The sequence below is a fragment of the Diabrotica virgifera genome, chromosome 6, assembly GCF_917563875.1.
Source record: "Diabrotica virgifera virgifera chromosome 6, PGI_DIABVI_V3a".
Lineage (NCBI taxonomy): Eukaryota > Metazoa > Arthropoda > Insecta > Coleoptera > Chrysomelidae > Diabrotica > Diabrotica virgifera.
In genome coordinates, this window is record NC_065448.1 from 27,659,196 (window position 1) to 27,681,867 (window position 22,672).

The 22,672-nt window shown below is 32.7% G+C and overlaps 1 protein-coding gene across 1 annotated transcript in view; it reads right to left on the reverse strand.

Moving 5' to 3' along the window:
• Positions 1 to 3,719: 3,719 nt before the first annotated feature.
• The window catches only part of LOC126886812 (zinc finger protein 664-like), a 43,100-nt gene continuing 24,147 nt past the window's right edge, over positions 3,720 to 22,672 (reverse strand). The window contains exon 2 of the mRNA XM_050653877.1: positions 3,720 to 4,844. Coding sequence (XP_050509834.1) covers positions 3,772 to 4,844 — 1,073 coding nt within the window. The 3' untranslated portion in view covers positions 3,720 to 3,771. The remainder of the gene's footprint in view (positions 4,845 to 22,672) is intronic.

Genomic DNA, 22,672 nt, shown 5'->3' on the forward strand with positions numbered 1-22,672 from the left:
TGTTTACGTTCTAATCATTGCATTAAATTAACTCACCTAGGCAAAAACGAATAAAAATCTAATTGGCACGTTTCTTTAACTAAATACCTAAATGAAAAGTCTTATTTTGTCACACAAACCCACATAACAATGATGTTCGCATCATGTTCTAAGCATATCCTACCAACATTCGTCGGAGTATATTCTTTTTAGTATATGTGCAGTACAAGCATAGCATCTACCTTAAAAAACATTCTAAATTTCATGTTCTTTGTATATACTTCAAAGTATATTCTCGTACCGAATATACTAAGTATATTCGTGTACGTAGGATCTCGGAATATTCGTAAAAGTTTATTCTTAGAATATACCTTTATCGAATATTCTTAACACATACTTATAAGTACATTCTTAACACATACTTATAAGTAGATACTTTTAAAATATCTTAAAAATAATTTGTATGTATAGGAAGTATAATATTAGCCTTACATATTATCAACTTCGTTATTTTTTAGAATACATAATTAATAAAATTTATGTATGTAGGTAGTATTGGACGAATTTCATTTCAAAATTTTTGTAGGGTAAAAAAGTTTAAACATTAATTGTATTAACGTTTACATAGATACTATTAAAAATTCGTTTTCATAATTAAAATGACTTTACCATTTCGAGTTTATCATGAATCATTAGTATTTTTACATCCTTGGAATTTGAATTTAGGTACATTCAATTCAATAGACCATTTCGCAGAACCAAAACGTGCCAAACTGCACAACCAAAGCAACCAAAGGATTTGGCGTTGCCAACCGTCGAGTAAGCTTTTTCCGTCAACTTACCTTAAAAATTCCCACTTTTATAAAAAAAACTTCCCTCCTGTTTACAAAATCTGAGAAGATATGTTGAATTATTTTCAAATATTTTGATTTTTTCTTAATATTTTACAATTTGGACTGGAACAATAATTCCCTTTTGAGTTAACTTTTTCCCTTTATCACCGTTTATGTTGAAAATTCCCGCAAAAAGGGAAATTTCTCTCCGTTTGGCAACACTGACCACCGATTTTGTTATTCCACAATACATTCATAAGTTATGAATCATAACCCCCCCCCCCCCATATTCTGACCATTTCTATAATATTACCTGAATGGATCAGGGATAGGAAAAAACCGTAAAATATGAAAAAGAAAACAGGCATTATTTCATTATTTGTATCATCTATGGATCTATACTATGCAGTGTTAAGGATGAAGGCGAATGATGTAGTACTAGGACTAAAGAACATACATAATCTGTTTATTTTGTTTGCGGTACTTCAAAATACATATATAATCTATTTTGATAACTCAATATTACTTAAATAGGTAAGTACATATAAGTATTATATAAATTTTAGTTACTTATTATGCATAGTTTAGTTTAGCTAAATATTATATAATGATTTATATAAATAACTAAAATTTATAAATATGTACTTACTTTTTAAGTAATATTGTAGAATGTAGGTACTAACTACATTCTCATTTGCAATTAAAATATGTAAATAGATATTTGGTAGAACCAGTAGAACCTAAGATGAGATTAGGTGATGCTGAAAACATACTTCTAAGCAATATAGCACTTGATAGCACTTTCTTAGAATATTCTTAAAAATATAATATTCTTCCCATACAAAGATGTGCGGTAGTACGTTCTTAGTATATAAATAGAAGGTTTATAGCACTTCCTTGGAATATTCTAAAAAGTACCTTCTTGGTATAAACTAAAAAGATGTGCGGTAGTATGTTCTAAGTATACACATAGAAGGTTTATAGCATGTCCTTGGAATGTTCTAAAAAGAACATTCTTGGTATATACTGAAAAGAAGTGCGGTAGTACATTCTAAGTATATACATAGAACGTTTAAGTACTGTAATGTAGTATATACTCAGTATCTGCTCTGCACCTTCGCAATGGTAATTACGCACATTCTCAGTATATACTTTTTCTGAAAAGTATGTTCTATGAATCTACTAAGAACATGAAATTGTTATGTGGGAACCACGTAAACAATAAATTAAAAATTCCTTATGAGTGTTTAACATTATAAACAAAATTGTTTGGAGCCAAATATAAGCTCCTCCCAATTTTGTGACGTCAAGACTTAGGATGTCCATACTATGCTTGTAAAACTGACAGAGAATGAAATTATGCAAAGAGCAAAAAAGCTTCAAAAGAAGTATGGAAATGGCATTAGTCCTTCTCTGCCCTTGGGATTAATTTCTCTTCGGGAAGGTTTGAAAACTGAAATAGCATCCCTAAAAACAGTATATGAATGAAATGGCCTGCCTATTGATTAATCAGTCCGATACACTATCCTCAAGTTATCCTTGAACATTATAATTTTTGAACTGTTGATGACATTGTAAAGTGCCTTAAAACTCACTATTTTAACCATGATACTATAAATAACGAGATAATAGCTTCCCGTAGCGCAAATACGTCCGAGTTCGAGCATGATGACGTAACTGGAGACCGGAAGTTGAATTCTTGTTAAATGAGATTTGTATGCATTCTGTGATGAAATTATTCAATTAGCAAAATAACATTAAACTTCAATGTATTCGAAAAAATTTAGTGTCGAGATTCCTGTGAAAGATAAAATACACTTAGCTTACAACCGAGAACAATTCAAACTAATTGGACATTACGAATGATTACGAACGATTACGAACTTGCGGGTCTCCAGTTACGTCACGACTTCCGGATGTGCAATACATTATCTTATTATTTATAGTATCATGATTTTAACCATAATTTTTCAAAATTTTCCGGGGAGGTTTCTGGACTCCGAGGGGTCCGGAAATGGGATTCTTCTTCGACGAGCCTTTCTTTCAAATTCCTGTCGGATGGGTAAAATTATATTTATGTATGTTTATTGTAAATGGTTACCATTATACTGATACTGATCATCTACGTAATAAAGATACAATTGTTGATGAACACAAGTGAACACAAAGATACAATTATTGGTGTAGAGGACCAAATGACGCGTCTTTATACTACAAAAGTAACTTCAAGACGATGGCCTATGTACGTGTTTTATAATACTCTTGACTTGGAAGCAATAAAGGCATGGCTTATTTATAAAGAAATAACTGGAAATAGACTCAGTCTTCGTAAGTTTGTTCTTCGGCTGTGTGAAGAATTATGGGCCCCATACCTTGCCTCCCGAAATCTGGAACTACGCCTAGCAACATCAGATCTACCAACAACTATCACTGTTACTCTCCAAAAACGAAAAAAAAAATCAGTTGAAAATATTTTTTAAAGGAAATCATACTTCCAATCATTGCCACGGCTATAACAAGGCAATGTGTGGCAAATATCAAAAGCTGCAAACTGTATGGTGTTCCGAATGTTTTTGATAGGCAGCGAACGTGTTAAACAATGAAAGTAGAAAATAAAATCAAATTTTGTCGTCTAGAGTAGATTTAATTTCTTTTAACTGAGTTTTAATTGATTAAAGAACGTGGGGCCAAAATGATCCCTTCGGGCTTTCTAGGTAGGTATACTAAGCCAGACTTTCTAGTGTTAATCAATTATGTTAATTATCATAAGTTTTTTATTCCAGATGTTCTAAAAGCAACCATAAAGCAGAAAAGAACAAACAAAAATTTTTTCATTACAACTGAAATTATAATTTTAAAATTATCTATGAGTTAATTTTGGAGCGCATTTAGGTAACTGAATATACAAAGAATTTAACTTCTTTTTATTAACAAAATATTATTAGGTACAAAATAAAGATCATTTCCTGTTTGGCTTTTTTCTAGTGTGCACTCTCAAATGTTGTTTCAAAACACCTGCTTGACTAAATTGCTTAAAACAAATTTCACACTTGTGACGCTTTTCTCCAGTATGCACTATCAAATGTCTTTTTAAATTACCTGCTTCACTAAATTGTTTAAAACAAATTTCACACTTGTGAGGCCTTTCTCCAGTGTGTACTCTCAAATGCACTTTCAACGCACCTGCTGTAATAAACTGCTTAAGACAAATTTCACAATTGTGAGGTTTTCCTCCAGTGTGCAGTCTCGAATGTGACTTTAAAGTACCTGTTTCACTAAACTGTTTAGAACAAATTTCACACTTGTGAGGTTTTTCTCCAGTGTGCAATCTCAAATGAACTCTCAAATTCCCCGCTGTAATAAACTGGTTGAAACAAATTTCACACTTGTGAGGTTTTTCTCCAGTATGCACTCTCAAATGTACTTTCAAATAACCTGCTTCACTAAACCGCTTAAAACAGATTTCACACTTGTGAGGTTTTTCTCCAGTGTGCGCTCTTAAATGTATTTTTAAAGAAACTGCTCGACTAAATTGCTTAAAACAAATTTCACACTTGTGTGGTCTTTCTCCTGTGTGCAATCTCAAATGTCTTTTCAAATGACATGCTTCACTAAACCGCTTAAAACAGATTTCACACTTGTGAGGTTTTACTCCAGTGTGCGCTCTTAAATGTATTTTTAAAGAAACTGCTTGACTAAATTGCTTAAAACAAATTTCACACTTGTGGGGTCTTTCTCCAGTGTGCAATCTCAAATGTCTTTTCAAACTACCTACTTGACTAAACTGCTTGAAACAAATATGACACTTGTGGGGTTTTTCTCCAGTGTGCACCCTCAAATGGATTTTAAAAGTACCTGCTTGACTAAACTGCTTAAAACAAATTTCACACTTGTAAGGTTTTTTTCCAGTCACAACTTTCATATTTTTATTTAATGTTTTTCCTTCCGCATGTGGATTCATATAATTTTCTTCCTGAGATGAATGTTCAGTTAGTCTCTTCATAATTTCCACCTTGTTCACTTGGAGACAACCTAAAAATCAAACTGACTATAATATAAACATTTGAGTGAAAGGGAAAATGAGTGTAAAAACAAAGAAATGTAATATTAAAGTTATAGTAATAAAATGCAAGACTGTATTGGGATACACTGCATCTCTTAGTAATCATCTTATTAAGTACAAGACAAATTCTTTTAATAGTTAAATGTTAAATACGTTTGTTTATAGTAAACATGATTGACCCATATTACCACACCTGTATCGGCTTTCGATACAAGGTCAGTTTGCAATAACAAATAGTATCCTTTATCTATAATCAAGCCGACACAGCATTTTTAATAAAAAACACTCTCACTTTTATTTATACCAAAACAGTAAACAGGGGAATCCATATTCTTAGTTCTAATTTCATTGCGAAAAGATTAGTCATTGGTATTTGAGATCCCAACTTGTAAACATCACAGCTACTAAATATTATACCACCAGCTCTTTACCGTAGTTACTTCAACGTACCAATAAATGAATTTACAGTGAGTATTGTTACTTCATCAACCCTTATGGTAGGGGGTAACCACCCCTCAATTATCTGAGATGGTTCAGATAAACAGGAACCACCATATGGCGATCTAAGACCAGGCGAGAACGTATGGAACTAGCAGTCTGGAAGGAGAAATAGAAATAAACGTCAATGTTCTTGCACCTCGACCACCCTAGATAACAGCGGGGTGCCTGCATAAAAAGGATGGAGACATCAGGCCCACGCGGAGCTGAGGATGGAATGGTATGGAGATGGAACATCGTGTGAAAATGGACAATGATATGGGACGTGCAGCGAGGACTTTTGGGTGATACGAACACAGACGTTTAAAGTGGTAAGTCCATATTATCTGTTCTTATAGTATTTCCACGATATAGTCGTAATTCACAATATAATAATAATATAATCGTAATTTAAGATACACATAATCTAAGTTTTACCTATTTTTTATCTACCTATTCTATTTTAATTACCTTATTGGTATTATAGGGAATTTTTTTTCTCAAGTATTATGGTTATTTATAGGACGTAATGATACATTTTTATATGATTTTTATATATGAATACACGAGATGCAAAACTCGCTTATTGCATGTAAAGGCAATTTGAGAAAAGTGTAAACAACGTTTTTTGCATTATATTTGTTAATAATCAATTAATACTGTTAGCGTCCCTTTAGAACATATACATCTCTAATAGTTTTTAACATATTTTAAAAAAATAGTGTATATTTAAAAAAAAAATAAGAAAAAAGAAAGCATTTAGCGAGTTTTGCACCAAAAAATGATACAGAAATAGTTTGGAAAAATTTTTATTCACAAAGCAATTAAATAGTTACTTACAATATTACATTAAATTTGTAGATCAATGTCGCAAGGTTTTAAACCACTGCAGCCCAAAGTTAAACAAACAATTCAGAACACCGCCAAATGGCGCTAAAACGCAACTGATTCAAACGGTCGAATCACACCAGTAAACACGTGAGTAAAATCCGATGCTGTGATTGGACGCCTTACAAAAAGAGAGTTTTGCATCGCACGCATCAATGCATAAAGCGAGTTTTGCATCAAGTCATGATTTTTGGGATAGCTTTTCGTGTGTTAAAAAATTAGTTTTGCTCCAAATACTTATGTAAAATAATAAGTAAATATTATACGAACAAGATGGCGTGCTTAACTACTTTTATCAATTTTTGTCGATAAGCGAGTTTTGCATCTCGTGCACTCATATTTACTAGCATATATTTTTATCTTTACCGACTTTTTATCCAATTATTATTTTACCTACTGATTTTTATGACATTTTGATTTGTCTACTGATTTTTATGGTGATTTATATTGATTGATATAATGATTTTTATTGCAATTTACTATATTTTTACTATTTTTGACATAATATTTTATACATATATTTACTCTATACCTCGTAAGATTATCAAATTTATGCGTTCGGTACGAGTACATGAATAAGGATAGGAAAATTATGAATAAATGAGTAGCAACAAAGTTACTTGGGAAGACTTCGTCAAAATAGTTGAGGAGATTACGCAAGAAGTAATAAGACAAAGTAGAAGGGTCTTGAAGAAGAAAGTACCTAAATCTAAGGATATACAAGAAGAAGTAACGACACAGTTAATTAAATTGTATAACAAATTCACACACTTAACGAAGAAAAATTGGGAAGCGCTATCGGACAAACAAAGAGAAGCGTGCAACAAATATTTTGGAAGAATCAGAGACAAACTTATACGCTCATTTCAAGCTGTAAACTTAAGAACAGTAGTTCCAAGTTCAATACATCAGCCAATCGACAAGGAAATAGAGGAAAAACAAAGCGACGAAGAAGTAGAAGAGGAAAAAAGTGACGAAGAAATAGAGGAAAAAATTAACGAGGAAATAGAAGAGGAAAAAGGCGACGTAAAACAAGATATAAAAATATTAAACATGGTTCTGACAATTAACGAATTTTTGAATATTGCAAGCAAGGTATTGCCCAACGAGTTTGATGGAAGCGCAGGTAAACTACAACCATTTTTAGACGCATTAGAACTACTTGGAAAAATAGCAGGACATGAAGAAACAGCGATAACATTAATAAAGACAAGATTGACCAATAAGACCAGAAACCAGATAACCACAGAGGATACGATCCCACTTATAGCCGCGGCACTGAAGAAAGAATTAAGAGGCGACAATCCGAAAACGATAATAGACAAATTAGCAAAGAAAAGGCAAGGAAACAAAGATGCAGCAGCGTACGCATCTGAAGTAGAGGAACTAGCGGAACAGTTAAAGGTAGCATACATAGCGGAAGGAATGCCATTGGAATTAGCGAAAAAATACACAACGGAAACAGTGGTAACAACAATGAAACGAAATGTTAATACATTTAAAGCTAAGTTAATACTGGAGGCAGGCAATTTCACAACACCGCAGGAAGTAGTATCCAAATTTTTATCGATTGATACGACAGAGGAGAACACACAGGGAAGAGTGTTCAATTATAGGACGAATTATGAAAATAGGAGAGGACAGCAGCAATACAAAAGAGGATACTATAACAAATACGATAGAGGAAGACGAAATAACTTCGGACAACGGAACGAAGGAGAAGCAACGGACAACCAACGGAACTATTCGAACAGAGGATATAGACAATTTAACAACCAAACGTACAGAGGGAACCAGAGAGGAGGACGTAACAGAAACGTAAGGCTACTGGAGTTAGAGGACAGCCAAGAGGAACCGGAGAACCCGCAGTTGAGGTTTTGAATGAACGAAACAATGGAAGTACACAGTCAGAAGTGGAATATAATATTTACAACTTCGACTTAAACCTAACGAATTTTGTACGAATGAAAACAGGAATCCTAGAACATACAAATACATTTATCATAGACACAGGAGCTGATATTTCAATACTGAAATGTTCACAAGATTTTATGAAGGAACATGTGAAACCAAACACAAAGGCGAAAATACAAGGAGTAACTAAAGGAGAATTACAAACAATGGGAGAAGTTGAAACAACACTAGAAGTAAAAGGAGCTCGATTTGAGCATATCTTTCAATTAGTTGAACCTAGCTTTCCTATTCCAACCGACGGAATCATTGGGAGAGACTTTATTTCAAACTTTCAATGCATACTGGACTACGCTAACCTTAAAATGCACATTAAAGAGGACAACGATTGTTACATTAGTACAAACATTTTGGATAATATAGATGACACGATAATAATACCGCCTAGATGTGAAATTTACAGAGTCGTAAAAATTTTTTAAACGCTGAAGAACGACAGGATAGTGGAACAACAGGAAATACAACCAGGAATATTCATAGCGAGAGCAATTATTTCAAGTAATAATCCATATATTAAATTTCTGAACACAACCTACGAAACAGTAAAAAGTAGAGACAAACGCAATCAAAACATTAGACATTAAATTATTCAACATATATAGACTAATCAACGACAGCAAGGACAGGAAAAAGGAATTACGGGAATCATTGAAGTTAGACATTCCAGAATACATACGCGATAAGTTAGTATCTTTATGCGAAGATTATTCAGATATATTCGCCCTAAGGCATGACATGCTAACATGTAACAACTTCTACGAGCAGAAACTGAGAGTTAAAGACCAAACTCCGGTATATTAAAAACTATAGGACACCTCATGCACAAACAGAGGAATTAAACCGACAAGTACAAAAACTAAGAGACCAAGGAATAATAGAACCGTCCACATCAGAATACAACAGCCCAGTAGTGCTGGTACCGAAAAAAGCGATAGATGGAAATAAAGCATGGAGATTATGCATAGATTTTAGACAACTGAACAAGAAAATAGTCACAGACAAATTTCCTTTACCAAGAATAGACTCGATATTAGATCAACTAGGAAGAGCAAAATGGTTTTCAGTTATAGACTTAATGTCAGGTTTTCACCAGATAGCATTAGAAAAATCATCGAGAAAATACACATCGTTTAGCACGGAAAATGGAGCATTTCAATTTACCAGATTACCTTTTGGATTAAATGTAAGCCCAAATAGCTTTTCAAGGATGATGTCAATAGCATTTTCAGGATTAACACCAGACAAAGCATTTCTTTACATGGACGATATAATAGTAGTAATAGGAATATCTGAAAAACATCACCTAGACAACCTGAAAAAGACATTCGAGACATGTCGAAAATTCAATCTGAAACTTAACCCAGGAAAATGTCAATTTTTTAGAAGAGAAGTAACATATTTAGGTCATGATCTTTCTCAGGAAGGAGTATCACCAGACAAAGCGAAATATGCAACGATTGAACAATACCCGACACCTAGACAGCGGAAGAAACAAAAAGATTCGTAGCATTTTGTAACTACAGTGGAACCCCGATAAGTCGGCCTCCGATAACCCGAAAGTCCGGCTAACCCGGACCGATTTTCATGAGACAAAACCGAAATTTTTTCAGTTTGACTGAGTTTTTACTAAGAAATGAACAATACTGTATACAACTGTGCTTAATTTAGATGTATTGGGCATGTACATATATTTCATTTTTTTGGAATTAAAATGAAGTTTATCTGTAAGTATACCGTATTTTATTAATGTTTACCATATTCTCCTGCTAACCCGAATTTTTGATAAACCGGATCGACCGCGGTCCCGATTAATACGACTTATCGAGGTTCCACTGTATTATAGACGTTTTATTCAAAATTTTGCTGAAATATGCAGACCACTCACCAGATTATCAAGAAAAGGAGTAGAATTTTTTTGGTCAGAAGAATGTGAAAAAGCATTCAATAAGCTTAAATCATCTCTGATGAAGCCACCGATCCTAAAATACCCAGATTTCAATAAACAATTCATCCTAACAACAGACGCATCCAACGAGAGTTGTTCAGCAATTTTAAGTCAAGATTATATAGTGCGGCCGATATGTGAAACAATTGCACATTTAATGATACAACCATATAATTTGGACCACATATACTACACATATAAAGGTTCAAATTTAGATATGAGGCCATCTCAGATTTTGCCTTTTACAAAAATGGCGGGCATTCAAAATGGAGGTTATGCATATGTGTTTAATAGTACCATAACTCTTGAACGAAAAGTTCGATTTCAACTAAATTTGGTATATAGGTTCTTTTTTTGATTTACAAGATGGATGTGGTGAACCAGAAGAATCGGTTTACGAGAAGTTGTGTTTTTACTGGTTGTTTATGTAAAAATATGTTTTTAAATGTAAATTTTTTCCCTCTGTATATATTAATTTTTCAAAAAGGTAATACCGCAATTAAAAAGAGCGTAAAAATATTTTGTAGAAAATATTTTGAACTTTTTAGTTATGTTAATTACCATTTAATAAATGCATAACGTATCTTCACATGTACCTTTGTGTGGCAGATTCGTGCAAATATTATAAGACTTATTGTGCATTTAATGATAGAAGCATATAATTTGGACCACATATACTACACACATCAAGGTTTACAGTTAGATATAAGGCCATCTCATGTTTTACCTTTTACAAAAATGGCGGGCATTCAAAATGGCGACTATACTTATGTGACTAATAGCACGATAACTTTTGAACAAAAAGTCTGATTTCAACCAAATTCGGTATCATATAGGTTCTTTTTTGGATGTGTAAGACCAAGGTCTTGAACTGGAAGAATCGATTTACCAGAAGTTGTGCTTTTCCTAATTTTTATGTAAAAACATGTTGTTTTTTTACCAATTCTTTCACCCTGTATATATTAATTTTTCAAAAAAGTAATACCGGTGTTGAAAAGAGCGTAAAAACATTTTTTTGGAAATATTTTCAACTATTTAGTTATGTTAATTACCAATTAATAAATGCATAACGTATCTTCACATGTACCTATAAACTTATGTGCGGCAGATTCGTGCAAATAATATAAGAATTATTGTGCACTTAATGGTAAAAGCATATAATTTGGACCACACACACTACACAAACAAATATTCAAATTTAGATATGAGGCCATCTCAGATTTTTTCTTTTACAAAAATGGCGGGCATTCAAAATGAATCTACCGCACATAGGTACATGTGAAGATACGTTATGCATTTATTAAATGAAAATTAACATAACTAAAAAGTTCAAAATCTTTCCTAAAAAATATTTTTACACTCTTTTCAATAGCGGTATTACCTTTTTGATAAATTAATATATACAGGGTGGAAGAATTGAAAAGAAAAACAACATATTTTTACATAAAAAACAGTAAAAACACAACTTCTGGTAAACCGATTCTTCCGGTTCAAGATCTCGATCTTATGCATCAAAAAAAGAACCTTGATGGTGATGTCAAATTTGGCTGAAATCGGACTTTCCGTTCAAAAGTTATCGTGCTATTAGTCACATATGTACCTATAGCCGCCATTTTGAAAGCTCGCCATTTTTGTAAAGGGCAAAATCTGAGATGGCCTCATATCTATATTTGAACTTTTGTATGTGTAGTATATGTGTTCAAAATTATATACTTCTACCATTAAATGCACAATAATTTTTATAATATTTGCACGGATCTGCCACACATAGGTACATGTGAAGATACGTTACGCATTTATTAAATGGTAATTAACATAACTAAAAAGTTCAAAATATTTCCTAAAACATATTCTTACGCTCTTTTCAATGGTGGTATTACCATTTTGAAAAATTAATATATACCGGGTGAAAAAATTGAAAATAAATTATTTACATAATATAAAATAGTTTTACAAAAAAACCAGGAAAAACACAACTTCTGGTACACCGATTCTTCCAGTTCCCGACATCGATCTTGTAAATCATAAAAAGAACCTATATACCAAATTTGGTTGAAATCGTACTTTTCATTCAAAAGATATCGTTCTATTAGTCGCATATGTATATATATATATATATATATATATATATATATATATATATATATATATGTATATATATATATATATATATATATATATATATATATATATATATATATATATATATATATATATATATATAGCGCTGCAGGCCTCAGGGGCCCATGGCTTGAAATTTTTCAACTGTCTTTCTCCACTTTACTCTGTCCAGGGCAGCTGTCTTCCAGTTTACAACGCCTGCTCTTTGTAGATCCTCTTTGGCTGCTTCCAGCCACTTTTTCCGCGGTCGACCCCTCCTTCTTCTTCCCTCACCTCTTAACAATATACTCTTCGCCCATCGGTCCCCTGACATCCTTTCCACATGTCCTAGCCAGCGAAGTCTTCTAGTTTTTACCATATGGCTGATTACTGGCTTCCCAAACAGTTCTTGAACTTCCGCATTCGTCCGTCTTCTCCATTCGTTCTCTCCCACTTTCACACCACCGAAAATCTTTCTCAGCACACTCCGTTCCCATCTTTCCAATACATTTTCTTCTCTCTTATTCAGAACCCAACATTCACTACTATACAGTACTGTAGGTTGTATCACCGTACTATATAACCGCAATTTTGCTGCTCTTGAGATAAGACTACTTTTTAAAAGTATGCTCAATGCTCCAACTGCTCGTCTTCCCTTCGCAATTCTTTTTTCAATTTCCGGAACTTCATCTCCTTTCTCTGTTACAGTGACCCCTAGGTATTCAAATTCTTTTACTTTCTCGAAACAATATTCTTTTCCATCGTTATCTATTCTAATTTTCAAAACCTGTTCTTCATTTAGTGTATCTCCCATTTCCATAAATTTTGTTTTGTCTTCGTTAATTTTCAGACCGTACTGCATAGCTTTTCTTTCAAAAAGGTTAAATACTCTTAGCAGTTCTCTTTTTGTTCTTGTTATCAATACTATGTCGTCTGCATATGCAAGTACCTGAGTTCTTCTATCATGGATCGTACCTTGCGTTCTGTTCCCGCTCTCCCTGAATATTGCCTCTAATACACAATTGAAAAGGACAGTTGATAGAGGGTCTCCCTGCTTCAAACCCCTTCGTACTTTAAACTTTTCTGAGAGGCTACCCTCCAGTGCTACTCGATTTTCTGTTCTCTCGAGTGTCATTTTCACCAGTTTGACCAACTTCTCCGGTATCCCAATTAACCGAAGTGCATGATAAAGGCGTTTCCTTACGACTGTATCATATGCCTGCTGGAAGTCTATAAACAGGAGCTTCATATTTAGCTGTTGTTCGTAGGTACCGCACTGTAACATCTTTAGTACGAAAATCTGATCGATGGTAGATCTTCCCTTCTTAAAACCACCTTGATATTCCCCTACCTGCACACTAATATATCTGTCTAATTTTTCTCTTATAACCTTGGCAAGGACTTTATAAATTACATCAAGCAAAGCGATGCCTCTGTAACTTTCACATTGAGATTTATCTCCCTTTTTGAATATCGGGCATATTACAGCCTGACTCCATTGTCTCGGCATTTCTTCCTGATCCCATATCATCTTTAGTAGGCTGCATATTCTCTTTTCTAATATTTTACCTCCATGTTTAATCATTTCTCCTGGAATGTCGTTGATACCCGCACTCTTGTTGTTCTTTATGCTTCTTAAAACTTCCATTATTTCCTCGTCTGTTGGCGGCCCCACTACATCCTCTTGGTTGTAGTTTTCTTGTATCACTTCCATCTGAACCTCGTCATTACCTTCCTGCCTCTCATTTAGCAGTTCCTCGAAATGCTCTCTCCATCTATTAAGTTTTCCTTCCTTGTCGCCTATTAGGTGCCCCTCTTTGCTCCTGTAAAAGTTTTGCCCTCTTGAATACTGTTCTTTACTTCTTTTTGCTTCTTGGTAGAAATTTCTAATGTTCTTATTGATATAGTGTTGTTCAATATCTTCAAGCTTTTTACTCATGTGCTCCCGCTTTTTATATCTACACAGTCTTTTTGTGTTTCTCCTCTCTTCTTCATATTTCTTTCTATTTTTTTCACTAGGCTCATTTATCATTCTTTGTCGTGCCTGATTCCTTTTCTCTAACCTTTTTCTACAGTCATCATCGAGCCATTCTTTTTCCTGTTTTCTACTTACTTGTCCCAGGTGCTTACTTGCTGATTCCTTCAAAGATTCCTCAATTTCTGTCCACTCCGTTTCTATATTGTCATGGTACTGCCTACCTCTAAGCTTGTCCGTAATTTCCGCTTCAAAGCTCCTTGCAATGTCCTCGTTGTTCAATTTGGCAACATCGTATTTTTTCCGACTTTCCAATTGACCTCTCGGTTTCGGCATTCTTTCTCTTATTTTTGCTATCAACAATATATGATCGGAATCCATATCAGCTCCTCGATAGTTTTACAAAAAAACCAGGAAAAACACAACTTCTGGTACACCGATTCTTCCAGTTCACGACATCGATCTTGTAAATCACAAAAAGAACCTATATACCAAATTTGGTTGAAATCGTACTTTTCATTCAAAAGATATCGTTCTATTAGTCACATATGTATAGTCGCCCATTTTGAATGGCCGCCATTTTTGTAAAAAGCAAAATCTGAGATGGCCTCATATCTAAATTTGAACCTTTATGTGTGCAGTATATGTGGACCAAATTATATGATTGTATCATTAAATGTGCAATTCTTTTAATATTTGCACGAATCTGCCGCACTAATAACGGAATAGACCTACCAATAGCATACGCATCAAGAAGTTTCAATAAAGGAGAATGTAATAAACCTATAATCGTTAAGGAATTACTAGCGATTCATTGGGGAATTAATCATTTCAAATGTTATTTATATGGAGCACCAACATTTTTAGTCAAAACGGATCATAAACCCCTAACACATTTATTTGCAATGAAAGAACCAACTTCGAAACTTACAAGGATCAGATTAGATTTAGAGGAATACGATTTCGAAATAGAGTATATAACAGGGAAAAATAACTACGCAGACAGTCTTTCAAGAATAACATTACATCAACTAAAGAACTTATACATAGACAATACCCATATATTAGCTATACCACGAGCTCAAGCAAGAGAAAAGGAAAAAGAATCAAGGCAAACGAAGGCAGAAAGTGAACTCGCACTACAGCCAGAAGCCACCAAACAGACAGTAAGGAAGGTACTAAATAATTTAGAGGCGCATAGACTACCAATTTTGTCTTTTGGAGCAGAACTAATCTCACCAAGACTGAGCATTAGGGTCAAAAACAAAATAAAATGCAGCAAGAGCATAGCCACACGATTCAATCATTTCGATTTAAACCAAATGTTGGCACAGCTTGATAAGCTGGCGGTAGATAATGCAATACGTAAAGTAAAGATATACGTAAACGATATTATTTTTAAATTGTGCACAATAGATGAATTTATTAAACAAGGAAACAAAATATTGAAGAATGTAGAAATGTACATATGTGAAGTACCAGAAACAATAGAAGATGACAAAGAAAAACACAGGTTAATAGAAGAATATCATAATCACCCGATATTTGGAGGACACTTAAAGAAAAATAGACTAATAAAGAAGCTAAAAGCAAGATTTAGATGGAAAAATTTGGAAAAAGACGTAAGGAAATACGCTAAACAATGCCATGAATGTCAAATCAACAAACTAAAAAGAACACATGTCAAAGAAGTAGTGATATCGGACACTTCTTCGAAACCAGAGGACACAGAGTACATAGACACGATAGGTCAATTCACTAAAAGCAATGAAGACAAAAAAGAGCGGCAAGAAGAAAATAAGCCCAAAACAACATCACAACACTTTAAAATAGGAGACCTAGTCCTGGTAAAAAGGGAAGTGTAATAGTCTTTATAAAATCAAGGAAATACATAAGAATAGATTATATGCTTACAATCCGAGAACACAGTGAGTGACAAGTGGAACGGGAACAATGTTGATAACGAACATTTTTTGTATTTAATTATTAGTTATAGAAAATAAAAACTTACTGGTATTGATTAAAAGGCAGTAAGCAGTTGGTGGTATTATCAGAAAATTTTCTTCCTTTTCCGTAGTCAGAAAATTTTTGGAGGGAAGAGGAAGATGTATTGGGATACACTGCATCTCTTAGTAATCATCTTATTAAGTACAAGACAAATTCTTTTAATGGTTAAATGTTAAATACGTTTGTTTATAGTAAACATGATTGACCCATATTACCACACCTGTATCGGCTTTCGATACAAGGTCAGTTTGCAATAACAAATAGTATCCTTTATTTATAATCAAGCCGACACAGCATTTTTAATAAAAAACACTCTCACTTTTTTTTATACCAAAACAGTAAACAGGGGAATCCACATTCTTAGTTCTAATTTCATTGCGAAAAGATTAGTCATTGGTATTTGAGATCCCAACGGGTAAACATCACAGCTACTAAATATTATACCACCAGCTCTTTACCGTAGTTACTTCAACGTACCAATAAATGAATTTACAGTGAGTATTGCTACTTCATCAACCCTTATGGTAGGGGGTAACCACTCCTCAATTATCTGAGATGGTTCAGATAAACAGGAACCACTATAAGACAATGCAGAACAACAGGAGAGACAGGCAAAAACAAACAACAGGACAACTATAAGTCAGTGGCGGCTGGTCCTATGACGCAAGTGAGGCAGTACCTCACCGGTATATCAATCGACTCTACGTTATTGCGTTATTTCATCATCAATTCTTTAAATACAATTGAACTTTTTGAAATTTGCTAAATAACTTAATTTTTATTATAAAACTTAATAACTTTATTTTTATGATAAAAAATAAAAATAGGTACGACCCTGACCCCTTATCTTTGTAGTTAAGCGTTCTTTATAAGCTGGGTACTCACTTGAGCACGAATGCGCATGAGGCAAGCCGAGGCCGCACCGAATGCCTCGAGTCGGAAAAAATGTATGAGGACACTCTCCCGCATGAGGCTTGCCGCAGCAGTGATCCATTTATTCGTCGTGAGGCAAAGAATATGTCGAATGAACAATTATCTGTGGCTTGTGCTAGTTTTATAATTATTTATAAATTATTAAAAACTAAAAACACGTAAACAGCAGAGACGTATATGGTCCTCCCAATTTTATTTAAAAAGAAGAGGCATGAATAATATTAATACTTCGTTTTTGTTAATCGACCTGTTAGTTGATGAAACTGACAAGTTTAATAATTTCACGAGAATGTCCCAAGAAGATTTTAATTTTATTTTGGATGGCATAAGAAACATAATAAGTAAAAAAAATACAAAATTTAGAAAAGCTATTCTACTATTCCATATTTTTATATTTATCAATAACTTCTAAACATAACGCTTGGCTCCATTCCATTTTTATAGGTAAATTTATAAATTTGTCTTAAATTTTTAAGTGTATAACTTTCCAAAGGAATGAATATTTCAAGATAAGAAATAAAATTCAACAAAATTCAAATCTTTTAACACCGTTTTGTAAATTATATAGGCTACATTCATTGCTTTCACGGTCTGTTTACAAATGAAGAATCGAAACGCAACCGCACGTTTTAAAAATACTTAAAAAAACGTCCACACTGAGACACGAATCCCTTTGATGGACCGACAGCAAATGGATCGCTCCGAGGCGTGTGGCGAACGATTTGAGCATATTTGCCGTGCCGCGCCTCGGATGACGTCCTCACTTACTGCCTCGTACGGCCTCGGCTTTAAGTGAGTACCCAGCTATAAATACACCGGTACCTAATCTACGTGGGAGTATACATATATGCGTCTCATTCTCACTTTCTCAAATTATACAGGGTGTTAGTAAATAAGTATGAAAAATTTTAAAGGCTAATTCTACATGAAAAATTAATACCAGTTTGCTCTATAAACATATGTCCGCAAATGCTTAGTTTCGGAGATACGAGGTGTTGACATTTTTATTTCAAACTACCAATTTATTTATTGCTCTAAGACCAGTTGAGCTATGAAAATGAAATTTGGTGAGTTTTAGGAGGTAGTTATTACGAATTTTTTGACATACAATTTAGAATTCTGTATTCATCATTGGCGCGCCTACGGGCAATGGTCTGAATTTTTTATAGAAAAAAATAGTACGCCACTGAGATATTTCGAATTAAAAATTATTTTTAAATTCCACGTCTAATTTATGATAAAAAACCTTTCTTGCCTTTCTTCATATGATGCACCGTTTTATGCAGAAAAATAAAACATGTTGGCGCGTATTTTTCATTTCTTAATACATCATCAAGAACTATCCAATATAATAATACTAAATAAACTAGAACAATAACAGAAAATATTACTAATAAGATTTCAACTAGGTGCAAAGCTGCAAGAAATGTTTAAAATGATCTCCTTTACAGATAACAGAAGAATTTTATATTCATCATTGGCGCGCGTACGGGTAATGGTCTGAATTTTTTGAAGAAAAAAATAGTACGCCACTGAGATATGTCAAACTAAAACTCATTTTTGAATTCCTCGTTCAATTTACGACAAAAAATATTTCTTGCCTTTTTTTCATACGAGGCGCCATTTTTATACAAAAAAATAAAACATCTTAACGCTTACCAAGTATTTGAGGTAGTTTCCATATGCATAGAATAGTTCAAATACTTTGTAAACGTTAAGATGTTTAATTTTTTTGCATAAAAACGGCGCCGCATATGAAAAAAAGGCAAGAAAGATTTTTTGTGGTCAATTGAACGAAAAATTCAAAAATGATTTTTAGTTGACATATCTCAGTGGCGTACTATTTTTTTCTTCAAAAAATTCAGACCATTACCCGTACGCGCGCCAATGATGAATATAAAATTCTTCTGTTACCTGTAAAGGAGATCATTTTAAACATTTCTTGCAGCTTTGCACCTAGTTGAAATGGTATTAGTAATATTTTCTGTTATGGTTCTAGTTTAGTATTATTATATTGGATAGTTCTTGATGATGTATTAAGAAATGAAAAATATGCGCCAAGATGTTTTATTTTTCTGCATCAAAACGGTGCATCATATAAAAAAAGGAAAGAAAGGTTTTTTATCATAAATTAGACGTGGAATTTAAAAATAATTTCTAATTCGAAATATCTCAGTGGCGTACTATTTTTTTCTTTAAAATAATTCAGACCATTGCCCGTAGGAGCGCCAATGATGAATACAAAATTTTTAATTGTATGTCATACAATTCGTAATAACTACGTCCTAAAACTCACCCAATTTCACTTTCATAGCTCAACTGGTCTTAGAGCAATAAATAAATTGGCAGTTTGAAATAAAAATTTCAACACCCCGTATCTCGTAAACGAAGCATTTGCGGACATATATTTATAGAACAAACTGGCATTCATTTTTCATGTAGAATTAGCCCTTAAAATTGTTCATACTTATTTACTAACACCCTGTATAGCAAAGGCATCGTAGAAGCATGCCTCAGATGGGTCCTTGTCTAGCATATTATGAAGCCGACGGAGATCGGCCGGCAGCAATAAAATATAAACTGAGAATAATTTTTGGAACCAGGATTAAGTATCCTTTCAGAGGCAGGCAAAAATATGCCTCTAGCGTGGTTTTGCAGGGCTTTCTTACACTCTGGTTAGTTACTATTAGTATAATTAGATGTTTAGAATAGGGCTTTTCATTCACAGTCATTTGTTTCGAGCTTCTGTCATATGTCACATAATATTAATATATCTACGACATACGTTATTGGTATCTACAATAATACAAACCAAAGACGTATGACATAGATATATTAATATTATGTGACACATGACAGAAGCTCGAAACAAATGACAATCGATGAAAAGCCCTATATGTTATCATGCTGTGACTAGCTGTATGCCATTTGTCAAATGTCAATTAAATAAATAAATTAATAAAAAAATTAGAAATTATGATTTATTTCATAATAATTCATTTACTTTTAAGCACGCTGTTTGTAAAAAAATAAAAAACCAAAAAAATTAAATTTAACCCTTAGTTTATTTAAAATAAAAATCAATCTTATAATATAACCAAGTTATATGCATAGTTTTTAAGGTATTCGCAAAAAACCGTCCACAAAGGTGTCAATTTTCACTGAAAATGGCCAATTTTCAACCACGCATAACTCAAAAAGTATTGGGTATTCAAAAAAATTATAGAACAGTTTTTGCTTAGAATTAGGTTCCAAGTCAAAAGTCAAAATTTTATTTACGCATATAGCATTTACAGAGTAAGTAGGTATAAAACAACAATAATTGTAAAAGTACAAAGGATAGTTATAAGTATAACCTATATAGTCTTACAAAGTTAAATCATTAGAATATACATACAAGTCAAAATATATTAAAAGATTACTATAACAATAACAAGATGTCGTTGTGACTAGATTTTTTTTTCAATAATTATAAAAACACTGAAACATATATATATATATATATATATATATATATATATATATATATATATATATAACAAAAAGTTTGGAGGTAACAAATTTGAAATCAGATTACATATTTAATAAATAAGACACATTTTACCATAATAATTTTAACATTAATTTGATAGAAACTTTTTTATTTTACCACTAAATTTATTAAAACCATCATTAAATAAATCCAAATCACACTTTTGTAACATTTCATTTGTTAATTTGCTCATTCGACAAATAGGCGAGTTAATGCCATAATTGGTTCTATGAAACTCAATGTTAAGTAGTTGGTTATTTCTGGAATTAATAGATGGAACACGCAGGCCAACAGCTGCCAGGAGATCTGGGTCATCAATAATATTATTTATGATTTTATATATTGTACAAATATCTAAATAGTTCCTTCTGATCTCCAAAGGGGTTCAATTCAAAAGCCTCATGATGTCATTAACATTTATCTCTTCATAAGGTATTTTTAGTTTGTGACCTATTCGTCTCAAAAACTTTCTCTGAACTCGTTCAAGTTTTTCTTTGTGCACAGTGTAATATGGATGCCATATAGGTGCTGCATATTCTAGAATTGATCGCACTAAGGAACAGTAAACTTCCTTTAAGGCTATGGGTACATAATTCGCAAATATTTTACGTGTATCCCTAATTTTTCTGTCTTTACACGTCAAATTACGTGTAGTAAAATTTAAACTGATATGGATATGTAAACATTACTAGAATGTCATTCTACTTGAAAATGTCATCATTCATTTAAAGAGATGGGTTTTGAATGTTCTTGGATAACTGTTATTTTTATAATTGGAAATTATCAATTCAGTTAATAAATGTGATAATTTTTTCACTAACTATGTATTCAGTGATTGTAATAATTTATTTGTAAAACAAAGACTAATACTCAATCGAGAAAAGAGGAAAAGTGTTAAAGTGATTTTTTAATAATATATTGTTATGGAACGCTTACAATTTTGAACATCTTTAACAACAAATTACTTGGATCACAGAATATTATCCTGATGTATTCTCTGCTTAAATCTTCCACAAATAATACACAATAAATAACTTTTTATTATGTTCAGGTCTTAAATAAATTATTTATCAAATACACTCTATTTCAATAATATTTAATCAGTAACTCAACATATTCCCGATGCAATGTCAAATATTTAAAATTGTCACTGATTGTCAGTGTCTGACTGACAATATATGCTGACAATATTATATCCGGCTGAGTGCGTTGTAAGACAAAGATAGATTTGGAAAATATTACCACGGCATTATGTTTATTTTTTTCAAATCCTGAAAAAACCAATAAATATTTTTGAAAAATTTAAACGCAGAATGTAAGACTAAATTATTACCGAGGGCCGAAAGTCCCTTAGAATTAATAAAAAGTTTATTTTTAATGATATATTTGAAATTAAAAATCACACTAAATTTTTTCTTAGTTTTTCACCCCTGTAACTTATTAAAATAAACATTATAGAAGTTCTCAGGGACTTTCGGCCCTCGCTAATAACGTGATCTTTCATTCTGCGTTTAAATTTTTCAAAAATACTTATTAGTTTTCTCAGGATTCGAAAAAAATGAATCCCCATTTGAATAGCATTGCAGCCGAAAATACGTACCGATCCTCTTAAAACAAATATATTGTCAAAACATTTTAATGTTCTAAAAACAAACCCTAACAACCTCATTGCTTTATTTGTAATCAGATCAATATGGTTTGAGAAATTTAATTCACTATCAAACCATACATCAAGATCTTTTATTAGGTAACATCTTTCAAGGCCTACCGAATTCAGAGTGTAATTGAAAAGAATAGGTTTTTTTATTCTGCTAAATGTAATGATTTTACATTTATTTATATTTAATGTTAGATTATTAGTATTACACCAATTTGAGAAGATATTGAGTTCTCTTTGTAAGTTTAGACAATCATTTGGAGACTTGATGATGTTCAGTATTTTGACATCATCTGCGAAGGCCTTGAATAA